This window comes from Hemitrygon akajei, chromosome 16, assembly GCF_048418815.1.
Source record: "Hemitrygon akajei chromosome 16, sHemAka1.3, whole genome shotgun sequence".
Lineage (NCBI taxonomy): Eukaryota > Metazoa > Chordata > Chondrichthyes > Myliobatiformes > Dasyatidae > Hemitrygon > Hemitrygon akajei.
Window position 1 is genome coordinate 83024446 of NC_133139.1, and position 26991 is coordinate 83051436.

General features: G+C 43.3%; 1 protein-coding gene across 1 annotated transcript in view; it reads left to right on the forward strand.

The window, feature by feature from the left end:
* Nucleotides 1-7274: 7274 nt before the first annotated feature.
* LOC140740240 (intercellular adhesion molecule 1-like) overlaps nucleotides 7275-26991 on the forward strand; it is a 48869-nt gene continuing 29152 nt past the window's right edge. The window contains exons 1-2 of the mRNA XM_073069341.1: nucleotides 7275-8181; nucleotides 20471-20746. Of these exons, the coding sequence (XP_072925442.1) occupies nucleotides 8121-8181; nucleotides 20471-20746 (337 nt within the window). The 5' untranslated portion in view covers nucleotides 7275-8120. The remainder of the gene's footprint in view (nucleotides 8182-20470; nucleotides 20747-26991) is intronic.

Genomic DNA, 26991 nt, shown 5'->3' on the forward strand with positions numbered 1-26991 from the left:
GTGGTGGGGGTCCTTAATAATGGATGCCGCCGTTTTAAGGCATCACTCCATGAAGATGTCATGGATACTATGGAGGCTAGTACCCATGATGGGGCTGCTGATAGACAGAGATGAGGTTGTGACAAATAGATATCCAGGAATGAGCGTGCAATGTATTTGAAACATAACAGATAGAAGTAGGTCCTTCAGACCTTTGAGCCTGTTCCACAGCTCTATACAACAGAGAAGAAAAATGGAGAGCTATGCAGGAGAGAATGGTTTGATTGATCTTGGAGTAGGTTCAAATGTTGGGTTGAAGGGTAGGTACTGTGCCATTGATCTATGTTCTATGACCATCCACTTCAGAATTCTGTTCCTACTCTTCGTCATATTCATCCGTCCCTTTAGCATTAGGAAATACATCTACTTCCTTCATGAAAATATAGTAGAAAATATTGGTAGAAAATAACACAGAGTTATCTCCCCTGAAGTGAAGGAGTTTCTCCTGATCTCAGTTCTAAATGACATACCCTGAAGCTATAGCACTGACCCTAGACTCACCAACCAGATCTTCACTGCCTAGGTCTGTTAACATGTTATAGGTTTAACTTTATAGGTCTATGAGCTCCCCTCGCTAGTTCTAAACTACAATGAATATCGGCCTGATGGGTCCAATCTTCCATCATACTTCAGCCCTGCCATCACTATCCACAGCTTAGTGAACATTCTTTGCACTTTCTCTGTGGCAAAACCAATCTTCCTCAGATGAGGAGACCAAAACTCCAGATAGGGTCTCAATGCAGCAAGACACCCCTGAAAAGACACCCCTGAATCAAATCCTCTTGTGATGAAGCCCAGTATTCCAATCGTTCCCTTCCTGTTTACTCTATTGCTCAGCAACAGGTTTTAAATGGATTTCCTGGCTCTTCTTGTACTTCTTCTTTTCCTTAGTAACATGATCTTCCATTTTTTGGACAGAAGTTGATAACATCATTTAAGAAAAACTCACACTGGGATTCCCCTCAGCTTTGTGTCATTGGTAACTGCACATTGAAAGTAGAGAATTGCTGGTCCAATGGTCAAACAAGTGTGGGAGTTTTATTACTGAAATGTGGTGTGAGTTGGGGGGGGGGGAACAAAAGCCCTCCCCACCACTGAGCGTATTTTACAAGGAGTGCTGCCACATGAAATCAGATTCTGTCATCAAGGACCTCTACCACCCAGACCATACACTCTTCTTACTGCTCCCATCAAGTAGAAACTACAGGAGCCTTAGGTCCCACAGCACCAGGTTCAGGAACACTTATTACTCTACAAGCACACAGAACCAACATGGATAACTTCACACACTTCACCTCTGAACTGCTTTCACAACCTACATAAACTCACTTTCAAGGACTCTACAACTTGTGTCCTTTTGTATATTGGCTGCTTGTTCAGACTTTACGCATGGTTCTTTATAAATTTGATTGCATTTTTTTCCCTGTGTTTGTTAAGGTTATTAGAGCTGGTGTGGATGGGGCATGGGTGGTGGAACTGGGGAAAAGCTCCCACTACCTATTAAATGTCCCCAACGGCGTGCATTTCAAATAGCATCCGATACCAAGTCCAGTTCCTGACCTTCGTGTGTTGTTTAGCTACTAAGTCTGGTGGAACCGTTTCTCCTGGCAGGAGAAGAAGCAAAGACAGGTTTCTGGCACCTTAAAACCAATCGAAAGGTACCCAGACAGAATATAAGGTGTTGGTCTCCACCCTGAGGATGGCCTCATCTTGTCATGAGTGGAGGCCATGGATTAACGTGTTAAAATGGGAATTAAAGTGTTTAGCCACTGGGTCTCACTTATGGTGGAGGATGCGAGAGTGCTCGATGAAGCAGTCCCACAATTTACAACCTGTCTCACCGATGTAGAGCAGTCTGCTTCGTGAGCACCGGACACAATAGACGACCCCAGCAGGTTTCGCAAGTAAAGTTTTGCCTCACCTGGAAGGACTATTTGGGGCCTTGAATGGAGGTGAGGGAGGAGGTGTATGGGCAGGTGTAGCATTTAAGCCGCTTGCAGGGATAAGTACCTGAAGGGAGATTAGTGGGCAGGGATGAAAGGACAAGGGAATCATAGAGGGAGCAACCCCTGGGGAAAGTGGAGGGGAATGTGTGGGAAATAGAAGAGAAGCGGGTGAAGACAGCATCAATAGTCGAAGGAGGGAAACATGTTCTTTAAGGGAGGATATCTCAGATATCCTGGAAAGGAAAGGCTACATCCTGGGAACAGATGCAGTGGAGACCAAGAAACTGAGAAAAGAGAATAGAATTTTTACAGGAGATAGTGTGGGAAGAGGTATAGTTGAGATAACCATTGGAATCAGTAAGTTTATAAAAGTTGTCAGTTGACAGTTTGTTTCCAGAGATGGAGACAGAGGGATCAAGAAAGGGGAGGGAAATGTCAGAGATGGACCAAGTGAATCTAAGGTCAGGGTGGAAGTTAGAGGCAAAATAGATAAAATTTATGAGCTCAGTGTGAAGGCGTGAAGCGGCAACAAAGCAGTCATCAATGTAGCGGAGGAAGAGTTGAGGAGTATAGCCAAGGAAGGCTTCGAACATGGAATGTTCTACATAGCCGATGAAGAGGCATGCATAGCTTTGCCCGTGTGAGTGCCCATGGCTACCCCTTGGGTTTAGAGAAAGTGGGAGGAGCTGAAGAAAGATTTGTTCAGGGTGAGGAACAGTTCTGCCAGATGTGGGAGGGTGTTGATGGAGGGTGATTGGTTGGTTCTTTTGTTAAAAAAGAAGCGGAGAGCTTTGTTGTCTTCCTGATGGGGGATAGAAGTGTTAACGGTCTCAAGATCCATGGTGAATATGAGGCGGTCAGGGCCAGGGGATTAAAAGCTACTGAGAAGATCTGGAGCATGGGAAGAGTCGTGGATGTAGGTGTGCAGGGACTGAACCAAGGGGGATAGAATGGAATCGAGATAAGAAGACATAAGTTCAGTAGGGCAGGAGCAGGCAGTGACAATAGACCTACCCAGACAGTCAGGTTCGTGGATCTTGGGTAGGAGGTAGAAGCGGGCAGTGCAGGATAAGGAGTGGTCAGCGATTGGGAGTTCTCCAGAGTGGATGAAGTCAGTGATAGTGTTGGAAACACAGGTTTCCGATGGTGTGGAGTGGGGTCCTCCTCGAGGGGTAGGCATGAGGAGGTGTCTGAAAGTTGTCACCCGGTCTCAGCATCGGTCTCTACCGTTCCTTTGGATTCATCAGCTGCATAGAGGGGAAACCAGCTGCAGAGGCACCCGCTTGCTCCGCATGTCCTGTTGCCCTGACTTGCGTAACTTGTAGACAGCTGGGATGCAATATCCACAACTGACCCCGACCATTGGAGGGGCTTCTATTTTCCTGTATAGGCCGGCAAAAAAATGAATCTCCAAGTAGTATATGGTGACATATTCATACTTTGATAATACATTGACTTTGAATTTGGTGTTGTGGATGTAATGGTCAGTCAGGTTTGAGGAAGACACTGCAATGGATGCTGATGGTGTAGGTATTGTAATGCTATTATAGTAAGCAACTGGGATTTGAATGTAGTGATAAGTTCGAACTAAATTTATTATCAAAATATATATACGTCACCATATACTGCCCTGAGATTCATTTTCTTGTGGGCATACTCAATAAATCATAATGGAGTAACAACAAACAGAATCAATATACATGCAAAAACAACAAAGTGTGCAAATAGAAAAAGAAATAATAAGATAAATAAATAAGCAAGCAATATGGAGAACATGATGTGAATAGTCACTGAAAGTGAGCCCATTGGTTGAGGGCAAGTGGAAGTTGAGTGAAGTTATCCTCTCTGATTCAAAATCCTGATGGGTGAGGGGTAATAACTGTCCCAGAGCCTAGTGCTGTGAGTCCTGATGCTCCTGCACCTTCTTCCTGATGGCAGCAGTGAGAAAACAGCATGACCTGGCTGGTGGGAGTGGGGGTCCCTGATGATGGATGCTGCTTTCCTGTAAAAATGCTCTGTGTAGATGTGCTCAATGGTGGGGAGGGCTTTACCTGGGATGAACCGGGCCATATCCATTACTTTTTGTAGGATTTTCCACTCAAGGGCATTGGTGGTTCCATATGAAGCTGTGACGCAACCAGCCAATATACTCTGCACCACTCATCTATAGAAGTTTGTCGAAGTTTCAGATGTCATGCCAAATCTTTGTAAACTCCTAAGGAAATAGAGGTGCTGCTGTACTTCATTTGTAATTGCACTTGCGTGCTGGGCACAGGATGGGTTGTCCAAAATGATAACACAGAGGAATTTAAAGCTTCTTACCCTCTCCACCTCTGATCCTCCGATAAGGACTGGCTCATGGACCTCAGGTTTCCTTCTCCTGAAGTCTGTAATCAGTTTCTTGGTCTTGTTGACATTGAGTGAGAGGTTGTTGTTGTGTCACCATTCAGCCAGATTTTCAAGCTTGCTGATTCATCACCATCTTTGATTTGACCTACAACAGTTGGGTCATTAGCAGACTTGAATATGGCATTGAAGCTGTACTTAGCTGCGCAGTCATAAGTATAAAGTGAGTAGAGCAGGGTGCTAAGCACACAGACTTGTGGTCCACCTGTGCTAATGGGGATTGTGGAGATGTTGTTGCCAATCCTATCTGACTGGTGTCTGCCAGTGAGGAAATTGAGGATCCAATTGCACAATGAGGTATTGAGACCAACATCTTGATGGTTATTTATTATTTTGAGGGGATGATGGTATTGAATGCTGAGCTGTAGTGGATAAAGAGTATCCTGATGTTTAGATCTTTGCTGGCCAGATGTTGCAGGCTTGAGTGAAGAGCCAACAAGATGGCATCTGTTGCAGGCCTGTTGTGCCAGTAGGCTAATTGAAGCGGATCCAAGTCGCTTTTAGTCAGCCAGTGGCGTAGTGGCATCAGCACCAGACTTTGAGGTAAATGGTTCCGGGTTCGAATCTAATTGGCCCCTTACCCACTTTTCATCCATGCTGGATTGAATGTCGAGCTAGCAACTCGGCCTCATAATGTTAAGGATGTGGCAAAAAATACCGTCCAATGCACCACAAGGCATGAAAAGGAACAACAAGAGCAAGGCACTTCTCAGGCAGAAGTTGATTAGTTTCATTACTAACTTCTCAAAACACTTCATCACTGTAGTGTTACTGGATGATAGTCATTGATGCAGTTTACCATTCTTCCTAGACACTGGTATAACTGAAACCTGTTTGAAGCAGGTGGGTACCTCAGATTACTAAAGTGAAAGGTTGATGATATCAGTGAACACTCCAGCTAGTTAACCAGCACAGGTGTTTAATACTTGACCAGGTACCCTGTTTAGGCCGAATGCTATTCATGGGTTCACTCTCTTGAAGACTGCTTGCACATCAGACTCAGAGACTGAAATCAAAGGAGCATCAGGGGCTGTGGGGGTGTATGATGTTTCCTCTATGTTTTGATGGTCACAGCAAGCACAGAAGGCATTGAGCTTATCTGGAAGCGAAGCCCAGTTGTCACCTATGTCGCTTGATTTTACTTAATAAGAGGCGACAGCATTCTAGCCCCGTCACAACCATTGAGCCTCCTTCATTGATTCCAGTTTAGTCTAGAATTGAATACTTCTCCCATGAGACGCTTTCCGGACATCCACAGTCTTATTGGGGCCAGATCAGAGGCCCTGGACCTCTTGTAACTTTCTTGGTCACTAGACTTGAATGCCTCTGATCTGGCCCTCAGCACATTGTGGAGCTTATGGTTCGTCCAAGGTTTCTGGTTGGGGAAGACTCTGAATGATTTTGTGGGGGCACACTTGTCTATGTTTTTACAAAGTCTGTGACAACCATGGTGTATTTATTCAGCTCCACAGATGAGTCCTTGAACATGGTCCAGTCCGCTGATTCAAAGCAATCCTGTCCTAATCTCTGGGGCTTTGCTCTTTAGCCTCTGCCTGTATGCAGGTAGGAGAAGGGCAGCCAAGTGATCAGATTTGCCAAAATGCGGTCTGGGCATGGAACGGTAGGCATTCCTTATCTTAGTATAACAGTGGTTTAGTGTGTTAGGACCTCTGATGCTACAGGTTATATGCTGATGGTAATTGGGCAGGGATTTCTTCAAACATGCCTGGTTGAGTCCCTGACTATGATTTGAAATGCGTTAGGAAAGACTGTTTCTTGCTTGAAGATGGTATAATGCAGTATCTCAAGTGCTTGATTATAGCTGGCCGCTGGTGGTATATAAACTTCAGTGAGGATCATGGATATGAACTCCTTAGGTAAATAGGACAGATGTCATTTGATTGATAAAGTGTTTAAGTTTGGAGGAATATGAGTTCGACAACACCGCCACATTGGAGCACTACTGAGAGTTTATCACGAAACACACATCTTCACCTCTTGTCTTTTCTGAATCAGCAGTTTGGTTCATCCTGTGCATTGAGAAGCCTTTAGGTCTGATTGTCATAGTTGGCATACTGGGAGTAAGCCACGCTTCAGTAAAACACAGTAAACAACAATTTCTCATTTCCCTTCGATACAGCAATCTTCCCCTTGGCTCCTCAGTTTTGTTCTCCAGTGACTGCATATTTGCTAGCAAGATGGTAGGTAGAGTCATAGAAAAGCACAGCACAGAAACAGGCCCTTTGGCCCATCTAGTTCATGCCAAACCATTTAAACTGCCTAGTCCCACCAACCTGCACCCGGTAGAGACGGTTTCATTCCTGGCCTGGAGTCCCATATCCAGCATGGCAATGGACCTTTGTCCACTGGTTTGCATGAGAGCTAAGTCCACCGAGTTCATCGTGATACCTGTAGATCATTACGTTGATTGAAAAGCAGATTGCTGTGAGAGTGATATAGGAATATTGTGCGTATCCTGCCGGATGTCGCCATGGCTCACCAGCGCAATCTTCCAGTCATTAGTCAGAGAGTGTATGGGGTAAATCACTGAGTTTACTGTAAGGGGGTGGGGTTACTATAATAGGTACCATGATGAAAGGGTTACCGTATTAGGAACCTCTGGCAGCTCTTGGGTTGTATTCCCTGGAGTTCAGGAGAATGAGGGGGGGATGTCATAGAAACATTCAGAATGTTAAAAGGACTGAACAGATTAGATATGGCAAAGTTATTTCCCATGGTAGGGAGTTCTAGGACAAGTGGGTATGATTTCAGGATCGAAGGACGTCCGTTTAGAACTGAGTTGCGGAGAAATTACTTTAGTCAGAGGGTGGTAAATCTGCGGAACTTGTTGCCACGAGCGGCTGTGGAGGCCAAGTCATTGGGTGTATTTAAGGCAGAGATAGATAGGTTCTTGATTAGCCAGGGCATCAAAGGATATGGGTGAAAGCAGGGGAGTGGGGATGACTGGAAGAATTGGATCAGACCATGATTGAATGGCGGAGCAGACTCAAAGGGCCGAATGGCCTACTTCTGCTCCCATATCTTATGGTTTAAGTAAACTTTAAGTAGGTGAGGGGTTAATGTAATTAGAATCTGGAGGTGCTGGGGTTAATATGATGGGAATATGTGGGCGAGGGAGTTAACCGTGGGTGAGAGTGAGGATGGATATGGAGATTGCAGAGGAGGGGTTAGTGTAAGGAGCAACAGGGATGGTGAGAATGGGAGGGGGAGTAGTGGTGAGGAGGGATTGATGTGATAGGAATGTGGGGGAGAGGAGAGGGTTAATGTAATGGGGGCGGGGGCGGGAGAGTTGTTAATGATACGAATCCGGATGAAATCATCGCACCCTGTGCTTTGAACTCGGGACAAATCCCAGGATGAATGTGAACATTTCACTGATATAGAAAGCGGTTGGCAGTCTGAACATTCCTCTCAGCACTGGTCATCGCCACTTTGGTGTTGAACTATCAACCTGAGAGGGCGTATCTTAAATATTGAATGTTATTTGGAGTTTCCCCCGTGTGAGCGTCGCTGCCCGTTGAAACGTTCTTCGTGGAGCGGATCAAACTTTGAATCATATGACGGAATTTTTACTTGGGGCTTTCTCCGCAACTGGTTTTAAATAGTTTCCGGAACATTATAAGAGGCCATTTCTATTAACAGCTTGGTTCGGTGAGCGCAGTTTCCAAGTTGGAAGAGCAGCGATCACGTCGACTCGGCGCCAGAGACATGGGTTTTACATTCCCTGTATGCGGGAAATTCCTTTTTATTTTGATTCTCAGACTAACAAGTTAGTATAAACTTCTTATCGTGCTCTTGTGTACTTCATCCTGTAATTATGGCTTAAGGTTTATAATTGGTTGTATGCTTTCATTTCCTTTTTAATATCAAAAACTGCATTATTGCCTTAGAGTTTGATGTGAAGAGCGGGTGGAAGAGGATTCGTTTGACTTGAGGTTTCAGCAGATCTGCTTTAGTTGAAGTTCTGTGCTGTCTTGGGGGCTGATTGTGTCTCTAGACCGGGTGGCGTGGCCCGGCCTGGACGGAGCTGTTGCCGCGGGTTACTTTGCGAGACCGCCCGGCGCCCGTGCCCCTGACTGTGGGAAAACTTGTGCCCCCTCCCCGCTGCCGGACTTCGCCGGCTCCCCGCGAAATGGCGAGTTCGATTAACTTCCAATCACAATCCAAACAGCCCGCCCTGTTCTCCGGGCGAGCGGCGAGGAGAATTCAACTCATTTCCAGAGTCCCGGACCGAACTTGGCTTGGACCCGCCACATGACGGATGAGCGGGCGGCTGGGGAGCCCACTCGGCCCGTCCGATTGCCTTCAAGCCTCGGACAAAATGGACAGCAACAGAGCCGCCTCTGCCGTCACCCGTCGCCCGTCGCCCGTGAGGTGGTAGAGATTTTGGCGGGAGACCAGCTGCCCTCGTGTGTTGAAGAACACGGTACAGGAGGGAGTTGTCAGTCGAATGCCAAACTGTGAATCCTCGGTAGAGCCGGTTATGATGCGATAAGGTCTATTAAGAGACCCTGGACAGGTAGATGGAGCTCAGAAAGATAGGGGGCTATGGGTTACCCTAGGTAATTTCTCAGGTAAGGATATGTTCGGCGCAGCTTTGTGGGCCGAAGGGCCTGTATTACGCTGTAGGGTTGCCAAGTTTCAGTGAATGGGGAACTACCGAGGAATTTTTGTTTCGTTTTAAAGGAAATTGCACAAAGCACGGGGAATTTGAATCTACATGTTGATTTAATGAACCCAACAGATGAAGTTACGTGGAATTATGATGGGATTTGTTACTTGGAACAGTATTTTACAGAACTTGGAAGATTTGATATGACTAATGAGAAAGGATCAATGAGATCGCTTGTGATTGGAGATCCAAGTGATGGGAATATGCCAGAATTCCAGATGCATTTTGAGGGTGTTCATCTCCAGACCAAAGTCACTGATTTCAAGGTAAAACATGGGCAATTAAACAAAGTGACGACACTATTATTTAAATTCATTGAGATACTAAGCCGCCCCATGTACCTGTTGAAATGCCTGATAACCATTCGAATTGTACCCACATCTATTCTACCTACTCGCCACCCTGCGCTTACCCCTCAGGTCTCTTTTAAATCCTTCCCTCTCTCACTTCTAGGCAGCATCTGTTGAGACCCTTCAGAAGGACTCTAACCCTAATGCACGTGTGTTGCTTGGATTTCCAGCATCTACGGATTGTCTCATTTGTGATTGGACTATCTGTGCCCTTTGTGATTTTATGAATATCTGCAAGTTTACTTCCCAGCCTCTTACACTCCAGGTAAAACAAGGGACACATGTTATCCAGCCTCTCCTTATTAACTCAAACCCTACTAGTCCTGGGAACATTCTTCCCCCTCCCCACCCTTTATTTTCTCTCATTTCCAGTGGGTTTCTCACTCCTTCGCTTCCCTCATCACCGCCCTCTGGTTCCCCTCTTCCCCACGGTCCACTCTCCTTCCCACCAGACTCTTCTCTTCAGTCCCTTATCTCCTTACCCCCAAATCTGCTTCCAGCTTCTTATTTCAACCCCCCCACCCACCCACCCACCACCTGATCCTCACCCAGCATCTGCTAGCCAGTACTCTTCCCTTTCCTCCAGCTTCCAACTCTGGCATCTCCCCCCCCCCCACCCTCCAACCACCACCACTAAGCCTAATAATGAAGTACCCCGGCCTGACATGTTGACTGTCCGTTCCCATCTACAGACGCTGCTCAACTTGTTGACCTCCTCCAGAATTGTCTGTGCTGCTCTAGAACTCCAGCGTCTGCAGAATCCCTTGTCAATCTTTATTGCACCCTTCCTGTGGAGAGGTGACCAGAACTCCACATGGCATTCCAAATGTAGTTGGTGCACCTGCTAATTAATATAAATATCTAATCAGCCAATCCTGTAGCGGCTAGTCAATGCATGCAGGCGCACTCAAGAGATTCAGTTGTTCAGACCAAATATCAGAATGGAGAGGAAATGTGATCTAAGAGACTTTGACCAAAGACTGATTGTTGGTGCCAGACAAGGTGGCTTGTGTATCTCAGAAACTGCTGATCCCCTGAGATTTCAACACTTAACAGTCTCTACAGTTTGCGGAGGATGGTGCAATCTCTCCCCCCCCCAAAAAAAACACTGAGTGGCAGTTCTGTTGGCAAAAACACCTTGATAGTGAGAGAGGCCAAAAGAGAATGGTTAGACTGGTTCAAGCTGACAGGAGGTGACAGTAACTCAAATAACCGGGCATTACAACTGTGTGTGCAGAAGAGTATCTCTGAATGCACAGCACGTCAGACCTTGAAGTGGATGGGCTACAGAGGCAGAAGACAATGAACATGCGTTCAGTGGCCACTTTGTTAGGTACAGCAGGTTCCTACTAATGTGGCCATTGAGTGCACAATGAGACGGACTGGGGGAAAGAAGTGATGAGACAGGTCAGTAGGTGGAACAGTGGCAGACAGTCACACAGGAGGTCTACATTCAGCAGGATTGTCTCAATTAGAAAGAGGGATTCCCTGAGGAACCCACAGCCTGTGGTTTACAGAGGAGGTTGAGAATATTGTTAAATTGAAAAGTAGGGCAGAGTTGGTGCCACAGGAATCAGAATCAGGTTTAATATCACCAGTATATGTTGTGAAGTTTGTTGACTCTGCGACGGCAGTAGATAATAATAGAGAAAAAAAACCAAAATATATATAGTTTGAAAAGCAGTGCACAAATAGAAAGAAAAATATAGTGATGTAATGTTCATGCAGGAAGAAACTGTTTCTGGATCATTAAATGTGTGTCTTTGGGCTTCTGTACCTTCCTCCTGATGGTAGTAATGAGAACAAGTCATGACCTGGGTGATGGGGGTTGATATTGATGGATGCCACCTTTTTGAGACATCGCTCCTTGAAGATGTCCAGGATACTACAGAAGTTAGTGCTCATGGTGGAACTGACTAAGTTTACAACTCTGCATCAACTTACTTCGATCCCTTGCAGTAGCACCCCCCCCCCCCCCCACTGCCCCCAATACCAGATGGTGATACTGCCCAGTTAGAATGCTCTCCATGGTACATTTGTTTTTTAGTGTTTGTGGTGACATACAAAATCTTCTCAAATCCCTAGTGAAATATAGCCACTGTCATGCCTTCTCTGTAGCTGTTGGCTCCAGGATAGATCCTCAGTGACATTAACATACAGGAACTTTGATCTGCTCACTCTTTCCACTTCTGATCCCTCTGAGGACTGGTGTGTGTTCCATTTGTCTTACCCTTTCTGAACCCCACAATAATTTCTTTGGTCTTACTGATGGTGAGTGCAAGGTTGTTGCTGTGACAACACTCTATTAGCTTGCTCCTATACAACCTCTTGTCACCATCTGAAATTTTGCCAACAATAGTTGTATTGTCAGCAAATTTATAGATGGCACTTGAGCTGTGCCTAGCCACAGAGTCATAGGTGTAGAGAGAGTAGAGCAGTGGACTAAGCACACAAAGACTGGGAAGCCTTTTGGATCAGGCAGCAAAAGACCAAAAAAATCAATTCAGGTAATTGCATTTTGGGAAGACAAATCATGTTACTACTTTCAGAGTTGTTGGTAGGCTTCTGGGGAGTGTTGCAAAACAGAGGGAGCTAGGAGTACAGGTACGTGTTTCCTTGAATGTGGTGTCACAGGTAGACAAGCTGATGAGGCTTTTGGCATGCTGCTCTTCATCAGTCAGGGCATGTAGAAGTTGGGGTGTTATGTTGTAGTTGTAGAAGATGTTGCTGAGGCAATATTTGGATCGTTGTGTTCAGTTCTGGTCACTCTGCAATAAGAAAGTGCAGAAAAGGTTTGAGGGTGTAGCCAGCAGGGATTAGGTTATAGAGAGAGGTCAAAGACACTGGCATTTGAGTACAGGCCCAGCTACACTGAGTAGACTGGACAGAAGAATGAAGGGAGGTCTTGTAGAGGTGTAAAGAATTGTGAGAGAGATAGATAAGGTATATCTATATATACACTGCCATTTTCCCAGGGCTGGGGAAATCCAGATCAAGAGAACAGAGGTTGTAGATGGGAAGGGAGAAATTTTACAGAAACTTGAGGGACAATTTTTTCACCCAGGCTATGGTCAATTGATGGAACAAACTGCCAGAGGTAGAGTTGGGCAGGTACATTCACAACATTTAAAAATATTTGCACAGGAATATGAATAGGAAAGGTTCAGAACAGGGGTTCCCAACCTGAGGTCCATGAACCCCTTTTGCTTAATAGTATTGGTTCATGAAGTCAAGTCAAGTCACTTTTTATTGTCATTTTGACCGTAACTGCTGGTACAGTAGATAGTAAAAACGAGAACGTTTTTCAGGACCATGTTGCTACGTGAAACAGTACAAAAACTACACTGAACTATGTAAAAACAACACAAAAAAAAACTACACTGGACTACAGACCTACCCAGGACTGCATGAAGTGCACAAAACAGTGCAGGCATTTCAATAAATAATAAACAAGACAATAGGCACAGTAGAGGGCAGCAAGTTGGTGTCAGTCCAGGCTCTGGGTATTGAGGAGTCTGATAGCTTGGGGGAAGAAACTGTTACATAGTCTGGTTGTGAGAGCCCGAATGCTTTGGTGCCTTTTCCCAGATGGCAGGAGGGAGAAGAGTTTGTATGAGGGGTGCTTGGGGTCCTTCATAATGCTGTTGGCTTTGCGGATGCAGCATATAGTGTAAATGTCTGTAATGGTGGGAAGAGAGACCCTGATGATCTTCTCAGCTGACTTCACTATCCGCTGCAGGGTCTTGCGATCTGAGATGGTGCAATTTCTGAACCAGCAGTGATGCAGCTGCTCAGGATGCTCAATGCAGCCCCTGTAGAGTGTGATGAGGATGGTATCAAAAAGGTTGGGAATCCCTGGTTTAGAAGGATATGGGCCAAATGCAGTCGAATGGGTCTGGCTTAGATAGGCATGGACCAGTTCAGCTGAGGACCTCTTTCTGTGCAGTTTGACTATGACTCACAAGAAGGGAGAAAATGTTTTCTCATAGAAAATTTGCATGTGATACCAAAACAAACTGGGAGATACAATGCCTTGAAAAAATATTCAGCCCCCAACCCTTTGTGCACATTGAGTATTACAACCAGGGATTTTGATTAATTTAATTGAAAATTTTTATTTGTGAATTTCATGCTCCATTTTTCACGGTGGAGCCAAAAATAAACAGGGAAAATAGTGAAGCATGAAAAACTAAAAATACAAGAACTGAAATGTCAGCAGTTCAAAAATATTCACCCCCCCCCCTTAGTACTTAGTTGAACCACCTCTTGCAACTGTTACAACCACTAATCGTTTTGTATAAGTCTCTTATTATCTTTGTACGATGTGATGGAGTAATATGTGCCCATTCCCCCTTGCAAAATTGCTCAAGCTGTGCCAGATTAGTTGGGGAGCGGTGATAGACAGCAATCTTGAGGTCTTGCCAGAGATGTTTGATTGAGTTAAGGTCAGGACTGACTGAGTTACTCAAGGACATTAATTTTCTTTATTTGAAGCCACTCCAGTGTGCTTTGTGTCATTGTCCAGCTGAAAGACCAGCTTCTTCCCCAGTTTAAGCTTTCTGGGAGAGGAAGCTAGCAGGCTTTTATCCAGAATCCCTCTATTTAGCAGCATTCATCTTTAGGGAGCGGTGTCTCGGAAAAGCAGCGTCCATTATTAAAGACCGCCAGCACCCAGGGCATGCCCTTTTCTCACTGTTACCATCAGGTGGGAGGTACAGAAGCCTGAAGGCACACACTTAGCGATTCAGAAACAGCTTCTTCCCCCTAGGCCATCCAATTCCTAAATGGACTTTGAAGCTTTGGACACTACCTCACTTTTTGTTCTGATTTTGCACATTTTTAAATAATCTATTCAATATATGTAATTGATTTACTTGTTTATTTATTATTATTTATTATTTTTTTTCTCTCTCTGCTAGAGTATGTATTGCATTGAACTGCTCTGCTAAGTGAACAAATTTCATGTCACATGCAGGTGATAATAGACCTGATTCTGATCAGTCTGCACCAGACTTCCAGTCCCTGCTACTGTAAAGCATCCCCCTAGCATGATGTTACTTTACTTGATACTATAAAGATGTGGAAGAAGCTCTTGTAGTTGGATAGGATAGACCAAAGTGGAACTCTGCCTCAAAACTGAGCAGTGGGAGTGGGAGCATTGTTAGTTTGGCTAACTGCAAGAGTAAATAAACAAAGGAAACATAAGTAGTGTGCAGGGAGGTGGAGATGTTATCAAACCAAGTCAATATTTTCCATGAAAGGTTGACACAATCAAGAGAACTCGCCAGTACCTCTGCTCTCTGGGGAGACTGGACTATGCACATCAATACTTGCAGCATTCTACAGATAGATGGTCGAGAGCATTGTGAATTGCTGTATTGGTACAGAAACTGCATTGCAGCAGACAGGAAAAATTCTACCACAGGTAGTCGACTGCCCATTGCATCACTGGCACTGGCTTGCCCATCATCAAGAAAATACAAACAGAAAGATGCTGGGAAAAGGCCAGCAACGAATGTCATGAGAGATCCCACCCACCCTGCTCATGGACTGCTTGTCCCACTCGCGTCAGTGAGGAGAGACTATGTGGCACCCACACCGGGAACACCCGACTCAAGAACGGTTACTTTCCCCAAACAGTATCGTTGATCAACACCTCCACCCACTAACACATGTGCTCAGGAACCACTTTATTAGGTACAGGAGTGAACCCCGGTGTGGTCTTCTGCTGCTGTAGCCTAGTTACTTCAAGGTTCATCGTGTAGTGCATTAAGAGATGCTCTTCTGCACACTACATGGTTATAAGCTCCTGTCACCTTCCTGATTGGCTGATTAGGTATTTGCATTAACGAGCAGATGTACAAGTAGCCAAGTTTCCAAAGGGGTTTCGGTAGATGTTGAGATGTTCTTGTAGTGGGAGAGTTAAGAACTGAGAACATAGCTGGAAAAATAAGAGGCCAGTTATTTAAAATTGAGCTGTGTAGAAATTTCTTTTGAGGGATCAGGTTTAAATTACTGGCATTTGTTGTGAATATCACTGGCATTTGTTGTCATGTGGCAGCAGTAATTGCAATATATAATAAAATGAATTTACAGTAAATTAACATGTATTTTTTTTAAATAAGTGGGGCAAAGAGGAAAGACCAGCATGGTGAGGTAGTGTTCCTGGGTTCAATGTCCATTCAGATGTGTGATGGCAGAGAGGAAGAAGCTATTCCTGAATCGTTGAGTGTGTGCCTTTGGGTGCTTGTACCTCCTCCCTGATGCTGGCACTGAGGAGAATAATGAATCTCTGGAATTTTCTGCCTCCAAAGGTGGTGGATGCTGGAATGTGAGGTATATTTAAGGTGGGGATAGATAAATATTTGTAAGTTCAGAGAATTGAAGAAGATGGGAATTAAGACAGGACGACATAGATCATAATGATGGAAATGGTTTGAGGTGTCTGGTGACCTCCTGCTTGCTTGTGTTCTTGTGGAAAGGTTTCATATCATACGGATTGAAAATGTGACAGACCCTAACCATGGATGACGTCAGATACATGTAGACTTGAGTAAAGATAAAAATGCTTGAAGTACTCACCAGCTCAGGCAGCATCTGTGAGAAGAAAAACTAAAAACTCTTTGTCAGAATGGAAGGGAGAAGAAATGGGTTAATTTTGAATTGCAGAAAAGGCTGGAGGGAGACTTGGATAGGACAGAGGGAATATCTCTGATTGGATGAGATCTGATTTAATCTGGTAGTTGGAGGGTGATTATTCATTTCTTTTGTCTGTTGTCTACTGTTAATAGCAGAGTTGAGAGATGTGTCAAGCAGTCAAGGGCATACCAAATAGAGAAACAGAACTATTATCACAGATGAATAATTTCAGTGGAAAATGCTATGTCTAATGCAGAGAGAGCAAGATAGCTAAAGTTGGAGAACTCAGTATTTGGTCCAGCAAGCTGCAGATAGATAGATAGATAGATAGATACTTTATTCATCCCCATGGGGAAATTCAACATTTTTTTCCAATGTCCCATACACTTGTTGTAGCAAAACTAATTACATACAATACTTAACTCAGTAAAAGTATGATATGCATCTAAATCACTCTCTCAAAAAGCATTAATAATAGCTTTTAAAAAGTTCTTAAGTCCTGGCGGTTGAATTGTAAAGCCTAATGGCATTGGGGAGTATTGACCTCTTCATCCTGTCTGAGGAGCATTGCATCGATAGTAACCTGTCGCTGAAACTGCTTCTCTGTCTCTGGATGGTGCTATGTAGAGGATGTTCAGGGTTTTCCATAATTGACCGTAGCCTACTCAGCGCCCTTCACTCAGCTACCGATGTTAAACTCTCCAGTACTTTGCCCACGACAGAGCCCGCCTTCCTTACCAGCTTATTAAGACGTGAGGCGTCCCTCTTCTTAATGCTTCCTCCCCAACACGCCACCACAAAGAAGAGGGCGCTCTCCACAACTGACCTATAGAACATCTTCAGCATCTCACTATAGACATTGAATGACGCCAACCTTCTAAGGAAGTACAGTGGACTCTGTGCCTTCCTGCACAAGGCATCTGTGTTGGCAGTCCAGTCTAGCTTCTCGTCTAACTGTACTCCCAGATACTTGTAGGTCTTAACCTGCTCCACACATTCTCCATTAATGAACACTGGCTCCATATGAGGCCTAGATCTCCTAAAGTCCACCACCATCTCCTTGGTCTTGGTGATATTGAGACGCAGGTAGTTTGAGTTGCACCATATCACAAAGTCCTGTATCAGTTTCCTATACTCCTCCTCCTGTCCATTCCTGACACACCCCACTATGGCCGTGTCATCAGCGAACTTCTGCACATGGCAGGACTCCGAGTTATATTGGAAGTCTGATGTGTACAGGGTGAACAGGGCCGGAGAGAGTATGAATATCGATTTCTCCTCCAGTGAAAAAAATTCCTCCATTCTCTTGCCTCTTCTCACCTGCCTATTACTTTCACCTGGGTCCCCTCGTCCTTCCCTTTCTCCTATTGTCCAGTCCCCACTTTTAATTCAGGCATCTTCTATCTTCCTCCTTAGTCCTAAAGAAGGGTCTCAGCCCAAAATGTTGATTGTTTACTCTTTTCTATAGATGCTGCCTGACCTGCATCTGCAGATTTTTTTTGTTTTTGATTAGCTACGAAAGTGCCCAGGTGGAAGGTGTATTCAAGCTTGTGTTGGCTCCATTGTAATGGGGCAGGAGTCCTCCCTAGAAATGCATTCTGACCAGGGATGGAACCGTTGGTTCCTGTCCCAGAAATGGTGCAGCTGCCTCTTCTTTTCCTCACCAGTCTTTTATCCATGCATTCATTCTCGTGTTATATATGTGCATTAACTTTCAGCCTCATTTGCACTAGGATTGTATATATTGGTGGTATTCTTTTGAGTTGGTAGTGAGGAAGGTCTGAATGGAGAGGATGTTTCCTAAGATGGGGTGGAGGGGCTAAGACTGAAGGATACATACCCAAGGATACATGCTCAGAATAAGGATGTCTGTTTAGAAAATAGATGAGTAGGAATTTCACAGCCAGAGAGTGGAGTATCTATGGAACTGGTTGCCAAAGGCAACTGTGGTGGCCAAGTCATAGGCTATATTTAAGGCGGAGGTTGATAGATTCTTGATTGGTCAGGGTGAGGAGAAGACAGGAGATGGTGGCTGAGAGGGAAAATAGGTCAGCTATGGTAAAATGGTGGAGCAGACTCGATGGGCCAAATGGCCTAATTCTGCTCCTATATCTTATGGTCCTGTGGAGTCCCGAAGAAGGGTCTCGTACTGAAACATCGACTGTTTGTTTATTTCCAAAGATGCTGTCCGACCTACTGATTTCCTCCAGCATCATGTGTGTGTTGTGTTGGATTTCCAGCCTCTGCAGACTTTACTGTACTTGAGTATTCGGACTGTTTAGTCTGAACCTTATAAAAATGATCTTATTTTTCTCATTTATCTGGTTTGCTCCTCTTCTGTCATTTAGTTACTAATTCTGTATGTTTACTAATGTTCTCCTGAAACTCATATCTGTCCTGTCCTCAAGTTCTTAATTCCGTAGATGCTGTACTGAGTGAAGAGCAATAGCTACAGGTTTCCAACTTCTCTGAAAATTGACATTTTATTTGCAGACAATGTGTTCTTTCGTGAAACCAGCAAGTAATCTGGTTCACTATTTGTCCTCCAGGTACACTTGCTCTGACCTTGTTCCATAGTCTGTTATGGGGAAATCTTATAGCAGATATTTAGACATTACATGTACTACTTTCCACTGCAGACTCTCTTTCGTGAATTTTAGTTCTGAATGTTATTTACCTTTATTGTTTGCACGGCCTTTTTTTTTAATGGTTTCTTTGTTTTGTGGTTGCCTATAAGGAGATGAACCTCCAGGTTGTAAATAGTATACACACAAAGTACACTGAAGATGCTGCGGTCAAATCAACACATACAATAAGCTGGAGGAACTCAGTAGGTCTGGCAGCGTCCATGGAAGCAAGCAGTCAACGTTTCAGGCCGAGACCCTTCATCAGGACTGAAGAGGCAGGGGCTCTATAAAGAAGGTGGGGGGAGGGTGGGAAGGAGATGGCTGGTGGGTGTCAGGTTAAAAACTAATCAGAGGAAAGATCAAGTGGTGGGGGAGGGGAAACAGGGAGGGGATAGGCAGGAAGGGTGAAGAAGGAATGTAAGGTGAAAGCACTGTAGTAGAAGAAGGCAGAATCATGAGAGGGGTGATAGGCAGCTGGAGGAGGAGGCAGAGTCAAACTGGGATGGGTGAAGGGAGAGGGAGGGAATTACCAGAAGTTGGAGAATTCAATGTTCATGCCAAGGGGCTGGAGGCTACCCAGACGGTATTTAACCTGACACCCGCCAGCCTTCCCCCCTCCCGGGCACCTTTATAGGGCCCCTGCCCCCTCCCTCTTCAGTTCTGAAGAAGGGTCTCGGCTCGAAACGTTGACTGCTCGTTTCCACGGATGCTGCCCCGACCTGCTGTACGTGTTGAAACAGTATACACACTTCGGTAATGCATGTACTTTGAACATTTGCCTCTGAAGTCTGCACTCAGCAAAAATTATTTTAAAATATTGAAAATGTATTCATTTATTGAGATACAGCACAGAATAGGCCCTTCAAGCTGCACCGCGAGCAGTCTCCCGATGTAATCCGAGTTTAGTCCTGGGACAATTTTTAATGGTAAAACAGCCTACCAACCAGTACATCTGTAGGTGTAAACTGGAGTACGTGGAGGAATGGAAGAACGAGGAAACAGGAATGTACAAACTCCTTACAGGAAGCAGTGGGAATTGCACCCGTGTCACCGGCACTGTAAAGCATTGCGCTAACCACTACACTACTGTGCTGCCCCTGTATTTCACTTAATTAGATATAAATGTAAGGCATTAAGCTCCTGCCCCTGGTTTAGGCCTATCAGTTGCCATTTATTCTAAAAATCCTTCACACATGAAACCACTCTCGTTTCCAATCTGTCTTGGGTATTCATGAAATGTAAATTGGACTATTGAATTTCATAATTACCTCCCCCACCCCTTGTTCTTGAAGCTATAATCAGGTTATTTCTGCTGGTCACCGTAGCTGCAGAGAGTGGAGTTATAGGCCGAACCCCATGTGGGGACAGGTGGCTCCTGGGCTTAAACTATTTCCTAAATAATGCGTTTGGTGAGTTTGTGGTGAAGTACATGTCCAAAGTTCACAGCTTCCATGTCTTTGAATGCAGAATCCATCACTGAACTGCTGTGTTAATGCAGATTCTAGATCGGGGGTCCATAGACCCCTTGGTTAATGGTACGGGGCTCACAGCATCAAAATGCTTGGGAACTCCTGTGCTTAGATGAACATGGGACTCTCAGTAGAGTATGTGTGCTCTGTCTGGTAACAGATGGACATTAATGGCGTCTACCTTTCAAGAACTGGTGGCCTTACTGAGATGGTAATTTAAAACTGTGCCATGACTTTTATCATGTCTTTTGTTTAAATGGGTTCAATGTTCCGGTACTGATTGTGATTGTTTCTCTGGCAGATGAAGTGTACGGATTTGAGGTTCTGGTGAATACGAGTCGCCAAGCTGTGGAATTCGGGGAGTCCCTGGAGGTGACCTGCAGTACAACGTGTAACAACGCATCGATAATTGTGGAATATAAAGCAGGGTTAAATCCCAACAGAACTCCCGGTGATAAGTGGATTACAGACCGATTTCCGAGTGTCCAGAAATGGGATCTGACAGTGCCCTGTACTGTAATCTGTCCATCTGCAAAACCTACAGTGAAGGAGGACAAACGGGTGGTCCCAGTGTACAGTAAGTGACATCTCTTGTTCTGAGTATATAGCAAAATATTATAGGATAACTGGCAGCAAATAAATAATTTATTATTTGGAAAAATTCACACAAAGATGCTAATCTGTGTCTGGCACGTAACTGAAGCTAATACTGTGATAAGTCCAAGCGGAAGTTCCTGGGTGTCAGTATCTCTGAGGATCTGACCTGGACCTGACATATCGATGCAGCTACAAAGAAGGCACGGCAGCTACTATATTTCATTAGGAGTTTGAGGAGATTTGGTTTGACTCCAAAAAAACCCTCAAATTTCTACAGATGTACAGTGGAGAGCATTCTAACTGGCTGCATCACCGTCTGGTATGGAGGAGGGGGCGACTGCACAGAATCGAAGTGATCTGCAGAAAATTGGAAAATTTGCTCCAATGTGGGTACTAGACTCCATCGTATCTAGGCCATCTTAAAGAAGTGATGCCTCAAAAAAGTGTTGTTTATCAATATGGTCCCCCATCACCCAGCTTGTGCCTTGTTCTCATTGCTACCATCAGGAGGAGGTGAAGCAGCATGAAGGCGCACACTCAGTAATTCAGGAACAGCTTCTTCCCCTCTGCCATCAGATTTCTGAATGGACATTGAACCCATGAACACTACCTCACTTTATTTCTATTTTTGTACTAATTTAATTAGTTTAATTTAACTATTTGGTGTGTCTGTGTACGTACAAAGCACACATAGCACGTAGAAGATGGACAGATACAGCCACTCAATAAGATTCCAAACTCAAGCCATCCAATGCCACCAAAATCTGCAGACGACCACAATATAGTTTGTCTTCTCCTGATTGAACACTTGGGTGGGGGGGAAAGGCAGCACAGATTCCAGCCTGGATGCCACACTGCACCGGCTCTGACAACTGTCTCCAAGCAGTTGTAAACGGGCAAAACCATGGCCTAGTCCTTTCATATTCAGTACAACATGTGGCTTTATTGCAAAATTTGCAGATGATATGAAGATGGGTGGAGGGGCAGGTGGTTTTGAGGGAGTAGTGAGGCTATAGAAGGACTTGGATTAGGAGAATGGGTAAAAAATGGCAGATGGAATATAGTGTCGGGAAGTGTATGGTCATGCACTTTGGTAGAAGAAATGAAAGGGTTGGCTAGTTTCTAAATGGAGAGAAAATACAAAAACTTGAGACACAGAAGGTCTTGGGAGTCCTTGAGCAGGATTCCCTAAAGGTTAATATGCAGGTTGAGTCTGTGGTGAGGAAGGCAAATGCAATGTTACTATTCGTTTCAAGAGGACTGGAATATAAAAGCAAGGATATAGTGTTGAGACTTTATAAAGCACTGGTGAGGCCTCGCTTGGAGCATTGTGAGCAGTTTTGGGCCCCTGTCTTAGAAAGGATGTGCTGAAACTGGAGAGAGTTCGAAGGATGTTCACAAAAGCGATTCCAGGATTGATTGCCTAGTCATATGAAGAGTGTTTGATGGCTCTGGTCCTGTGTCTGAGCCATCAAACACTCTTCATATGACATGGCAATCAATTCACTGAACCAAACAGAGTCCTGTATTCACTAGAATTCAGAAGAATGAGGGGTGACCTAATTGAAACTTATCAAATGGTGAAAGGATGTGGAGAGTAGTTTCCTATAGTGGGAGAGTCATAAGCCAGTGATATTAAACCTGATTCTGAAATATACAGGCATAACTTTTTCTCCTGGTTGGGATCCCATGATCTGTGTTGCGAAGTTCGATTACAAAGAAAAACCTGTGAAAGCAACTTAATGCCAGCGTATGGTCTTGTTTTAATATGATAATTAGTTAGAGGTCGACATTCTGTAATGAAAATATTGTACTGATTTTGTGTTTAAACTTGTGTAAATTGTAGCTTAAATTTTGCATAGTTTTAATTTTTTTTTTAAAAAAGGGGCTTAACATCAAAGTAACATCAAACTCAATCTATTGCAGGGGTTGCCAACCCTTGTGTCGTGGTCCAACACCATTAAGCAAGGGGTCCATAGACCAGGGGTTCCCAACCTGGGGTCAGTTGTCATGTTGTAGAATTTAAGTGTACTTTGGATAAAAAATTTCCCATTACATAGGAAGGCATCAATTAATTTATAAAAGTCACAGATTCAAAGTGCATTTATTATCAAAGAATGTATAAATTATATAACCTTGAGATTTGTTTGCTAACAGGCAATCACAAAGCAAAAGACCTGAAAGAACCCAAGTTTAAAAAAAAATTAAGACGAGTTCCACAGAGAAAGAGGAAAAACACAAATCATATAAACAATAGAAGTGAGCAACAACAGCATTCTGAACCAAACCGAGTCCTTAGACCCAAATCCCCAGAGTAGGCCCAAAGCCTCGGTATTCATTTCATCATATTAGCAGGGCAAATTTCCATGAAGTTTGCAGACAAAAACCATAGCAGCCTATGTACAAATAGCTTCCATTGCATTATCGCACCTGACTGAGTTTAGAAAAGGTGAGAAATAATCAAAAATCGCAGACATCTGATTGGGGCTGTAAGCTCTGCTAAAGGGCAGAGACATTGCAAAACTCAGTGGTGAAGAATCTGCCATCCAAGTTCAGAATCTGCTTTGCATTCAGCAGGAGAGCAGTAGAGTGAATTGTTTAGTGCTATTTTTCAGTTAACACCCTTTTCAAATATTTAAGCAATGTGGGATTTAAGTCTTTGCTTACAGTTTACTTGATTCTAGTTCCAAATTCTGTACAAATTGAACTTGTGTTCATTTCACCATATTGTACTCACATGGGGATCAGATTCTTGAATCTGCCAAATGATTTAGAAATTTAGTTTTGGGAAACATCTTGCCTCAGTAAATATAATTCATGTAGTTAGTATTATCAAAGTTCTAAGTAAATTTATTACCAAAGTATATATACATTGTGTCACCATATACAACCTTGAGATTCACCTTGAAACACAATGGAATCAATAAAAGGCCGCATCCAACAGGACGGAGAAACGAAATGTGCAAAAGACAACAAACTGCAAATACAAAAAAGAAATTTTTTTTAAACCTGAGAGATTGCAGGTTTAATCTAAGAAATGAATTGCTTATTATAAGGATTTAATCCACAGTGCCTCATATTTGAATAAAATGATCACATCAATTTTCGCTAGCCCACCGTTCTATTAGACTTTGCTTGAAGTGACTGGTAGTTACTGAAAAACAATGTGATACTTGTGTATTTGGCATATCGTGAGACATCTGGACTGAGGAAATCATGTTATTTCCAGGCCTGGCCCACACATTATTGCTGTTCACTACTGTAGTACAGTGTTAGCTAGTGCAATTTCCGTAACCTAACCATGCAGTGATGCAATTCTGGCATTCGATGGGGTAAAGTTCAGAATCTGCCTTTTCAAATGGTCTTGAGTGCATTTCTCCAGTCCACAGCCCAGCTGAGATAGTGCTGCTCCACTTTTCGTATGTACAGGCAGAGGGTCTGTTTTGCCTGAGCTGAGATGACGTCATAACTTTCCCGTTTATTGATCACTGCACTTGAGATTGTACATAAACAGTATAGGTGATGGACCATAGTTAATCCATATCAAACATGGCAGAAGATCAAATGAAAAAGAAGTGTACACAGTACAATATGGAGTATCCGAAATGTGGATTTATACCAGCACCAAGCACCCAATAGCAGCCAATGTGTCTGTTGTGTGAAAAAGCTTTTGTTTTCAAATGAAGAAATGAAACTGTTCAGGCTCCTTGAACATTTGAAGAGAATGTGCTTTGATAAAGCAAACAAGAACTTGGCTTATTTCCAGTCATTTTGTGAAAACTTCCAGAAATGGACACTTAAAAACATGTTTGCTAGCACTTCATAACAAGATGGTGATGGTTTGTGAGCTTCATACAACATTTCTTTGCTCATTGTTAAATCTGGAAAGCCCCATACAATTGGAGAAGAACTGATGCTGCCAGCAGCAAGAGAGGTTCTGAGTACGATTTTGCATAAGTTTCCAGACCAAATAATTAAAGTAATTCTCAGTGACAGCTCTTTTCAAAGCTGAAGAGATGAAATGTCTGAGAATGTCGAAGACACATTACTTAGAATAAAATAATTTGCTTTGTGTTTGGATGAGTCAGTTCTCCTAGACAATGTGTCAAAAGTTATTTGCAAGGGAAGTGAAAATAGATTGGAAGTCGGAATCAGTACAGTTCGATTACCCCCTTATCCAAAATGCCCAAATCTGAAAACCTCCAAAATCCGAACTTTGTCTTTGAATTTTCATGACACCACAAATGGAAAATTCCACAAGTTGCCATGAAGGTTCCCAAGCAATGCACTGGACTCTGCGCTTCACAGAGTTCTGAGAAGTGACCTCATGAGTAATGAACAGAGTTTAATGAAGAATGGAAAAACACTGCATAAAGTGAAAAATGAAGCTCTCAAATCACCTTGAAAGAGTGGGTTCATCAGTGGCAGTGAACACGTGCTGCTTGACGGTATGCTGATCATGAAGCAAGCAAAAATCTATCATGACCAATTGAAAATTGAAGGAATTTCTGAATATTCAGCAGGGTGATTACAGAAATTTCTGAAAAGCATAACATTCAATTTTTAAAGATTTAAGAAATTTTAAAGATAGTGTTTGCTGATCAGAGAAGTTTGCTGAGATGGTCGCTGATAAAAATCAAACACCAGAACAAGTTTGCAATGGTGATTTAAAAAAAATATATCTTACATAAAACCTGAAACAAGTACAGTACAAATACAGTGTACTGTAATCTTTCCATGAAACTATGGCGCTGTGGGTGGAGACTGAAAGCCTATTGTTTGTTATTCAGTAGCTGATTCAGGTATTCTCCCAATGCTGCTGTGTTGCACTAGTTACCCTGCACACATTATATTATTATATTAATAGTATGTAATTATTTTTAGTGTTAAGTACATGTATAGGATGAACATTTTTAAAACAAAAGATTGCTCACCGGTAGCACATAACTTCAAAGATGTTGCTTGATCGCAAGCTATCTCATTATATATTTGAAAATCCAAATTCCAAAATCTGAAACATTTCTGACCCCAAACATTTCGGATAATGGGTGGTCAACCAATACTTTGTAGTGTTGAGCAATTTTCCAAAGAGCAGGATATTCCACTCTCCAACATTCTTGTGCAGCAGATGAGACAACGTCGATGACAGGGCACTTCCATGGGATTATTACTTTTACAAGAAATCCTGTTCCTAACATATGAGGAGTGATTGATAAGTTCATGGCCTAAGGTAGAAGGAGTCAATTTTAGAAAACCTAGCACATTTATTTTTCCTACATTTACACACTTAGTCCAGCGGTCGTGGAGCATACGGATCCCTTCTTTGTAGAAATCAGCATCTTGGACCTCCAGAAGTGGTCCACAGCATGAGGTGATTGATAAGTTCGTGGCCTAAGGTAGAAAGAGATGAATTATTAACTACAAACTTCCTGTATTTTCACTCGAGTTGAACTGCACGTGCATGTAACTCATCTCCTCCTACCTTAGGCCATGAACTTATCAATCACCCCTGCTGTGGACCACTTTTACAAAGAAGGGATCCGTATGCTCCACAACGGCTGGACTAAGCGTGTAAATGTAGGAGGGGACTATGTTGAAAAATAAATGTGCTAGGTTTTCTAAAATTGACTCCTACCCTGGGCCACGAGCTTATCGATCACCCCTCGTATTTACCATTCACTGTATGATTCACAGACAACATCTTGTCACAAAAAACCTAAGTGATCAGATGCACAAACCATTAAATGCTGTTACAAGTATCACATTAGTAAATAAAATCAAGCCTCATTCTCTCAATTCTCAACTAGTTTAAGAGCTTTGTATTGAGAATGATGAACAGTTTGAATGCTTGCTGTGACACACACAAGTCTCATGGATCTCAAAAAGAACATTGCTGAGATGCTTTTATGCATTTACTGAAACTATGATAAAATTCTTTGAAGCCTTGACTGCTTCATTTAGTAATCAACTCAAGAATATTCGGCATCACGTTTATTTATCAGAATGACAGTATTTGCCAAGTTTAATGAAATCAGACTTCATTGACCAGGAAATGATATGAATCTTATCAAAGTCAAATCAGTTGTCTCAACATTTCTGTCCAAGTCACGACCTTTTCCAATTTCTGAGTCTCTGAGTTGGAAGAGAAAGGAAGATGAGAAAGGAAGAATACCAGATGATGATCTTCAAGCATACAGTACCTACCTGGGTGAGCTGTAAAAAGAA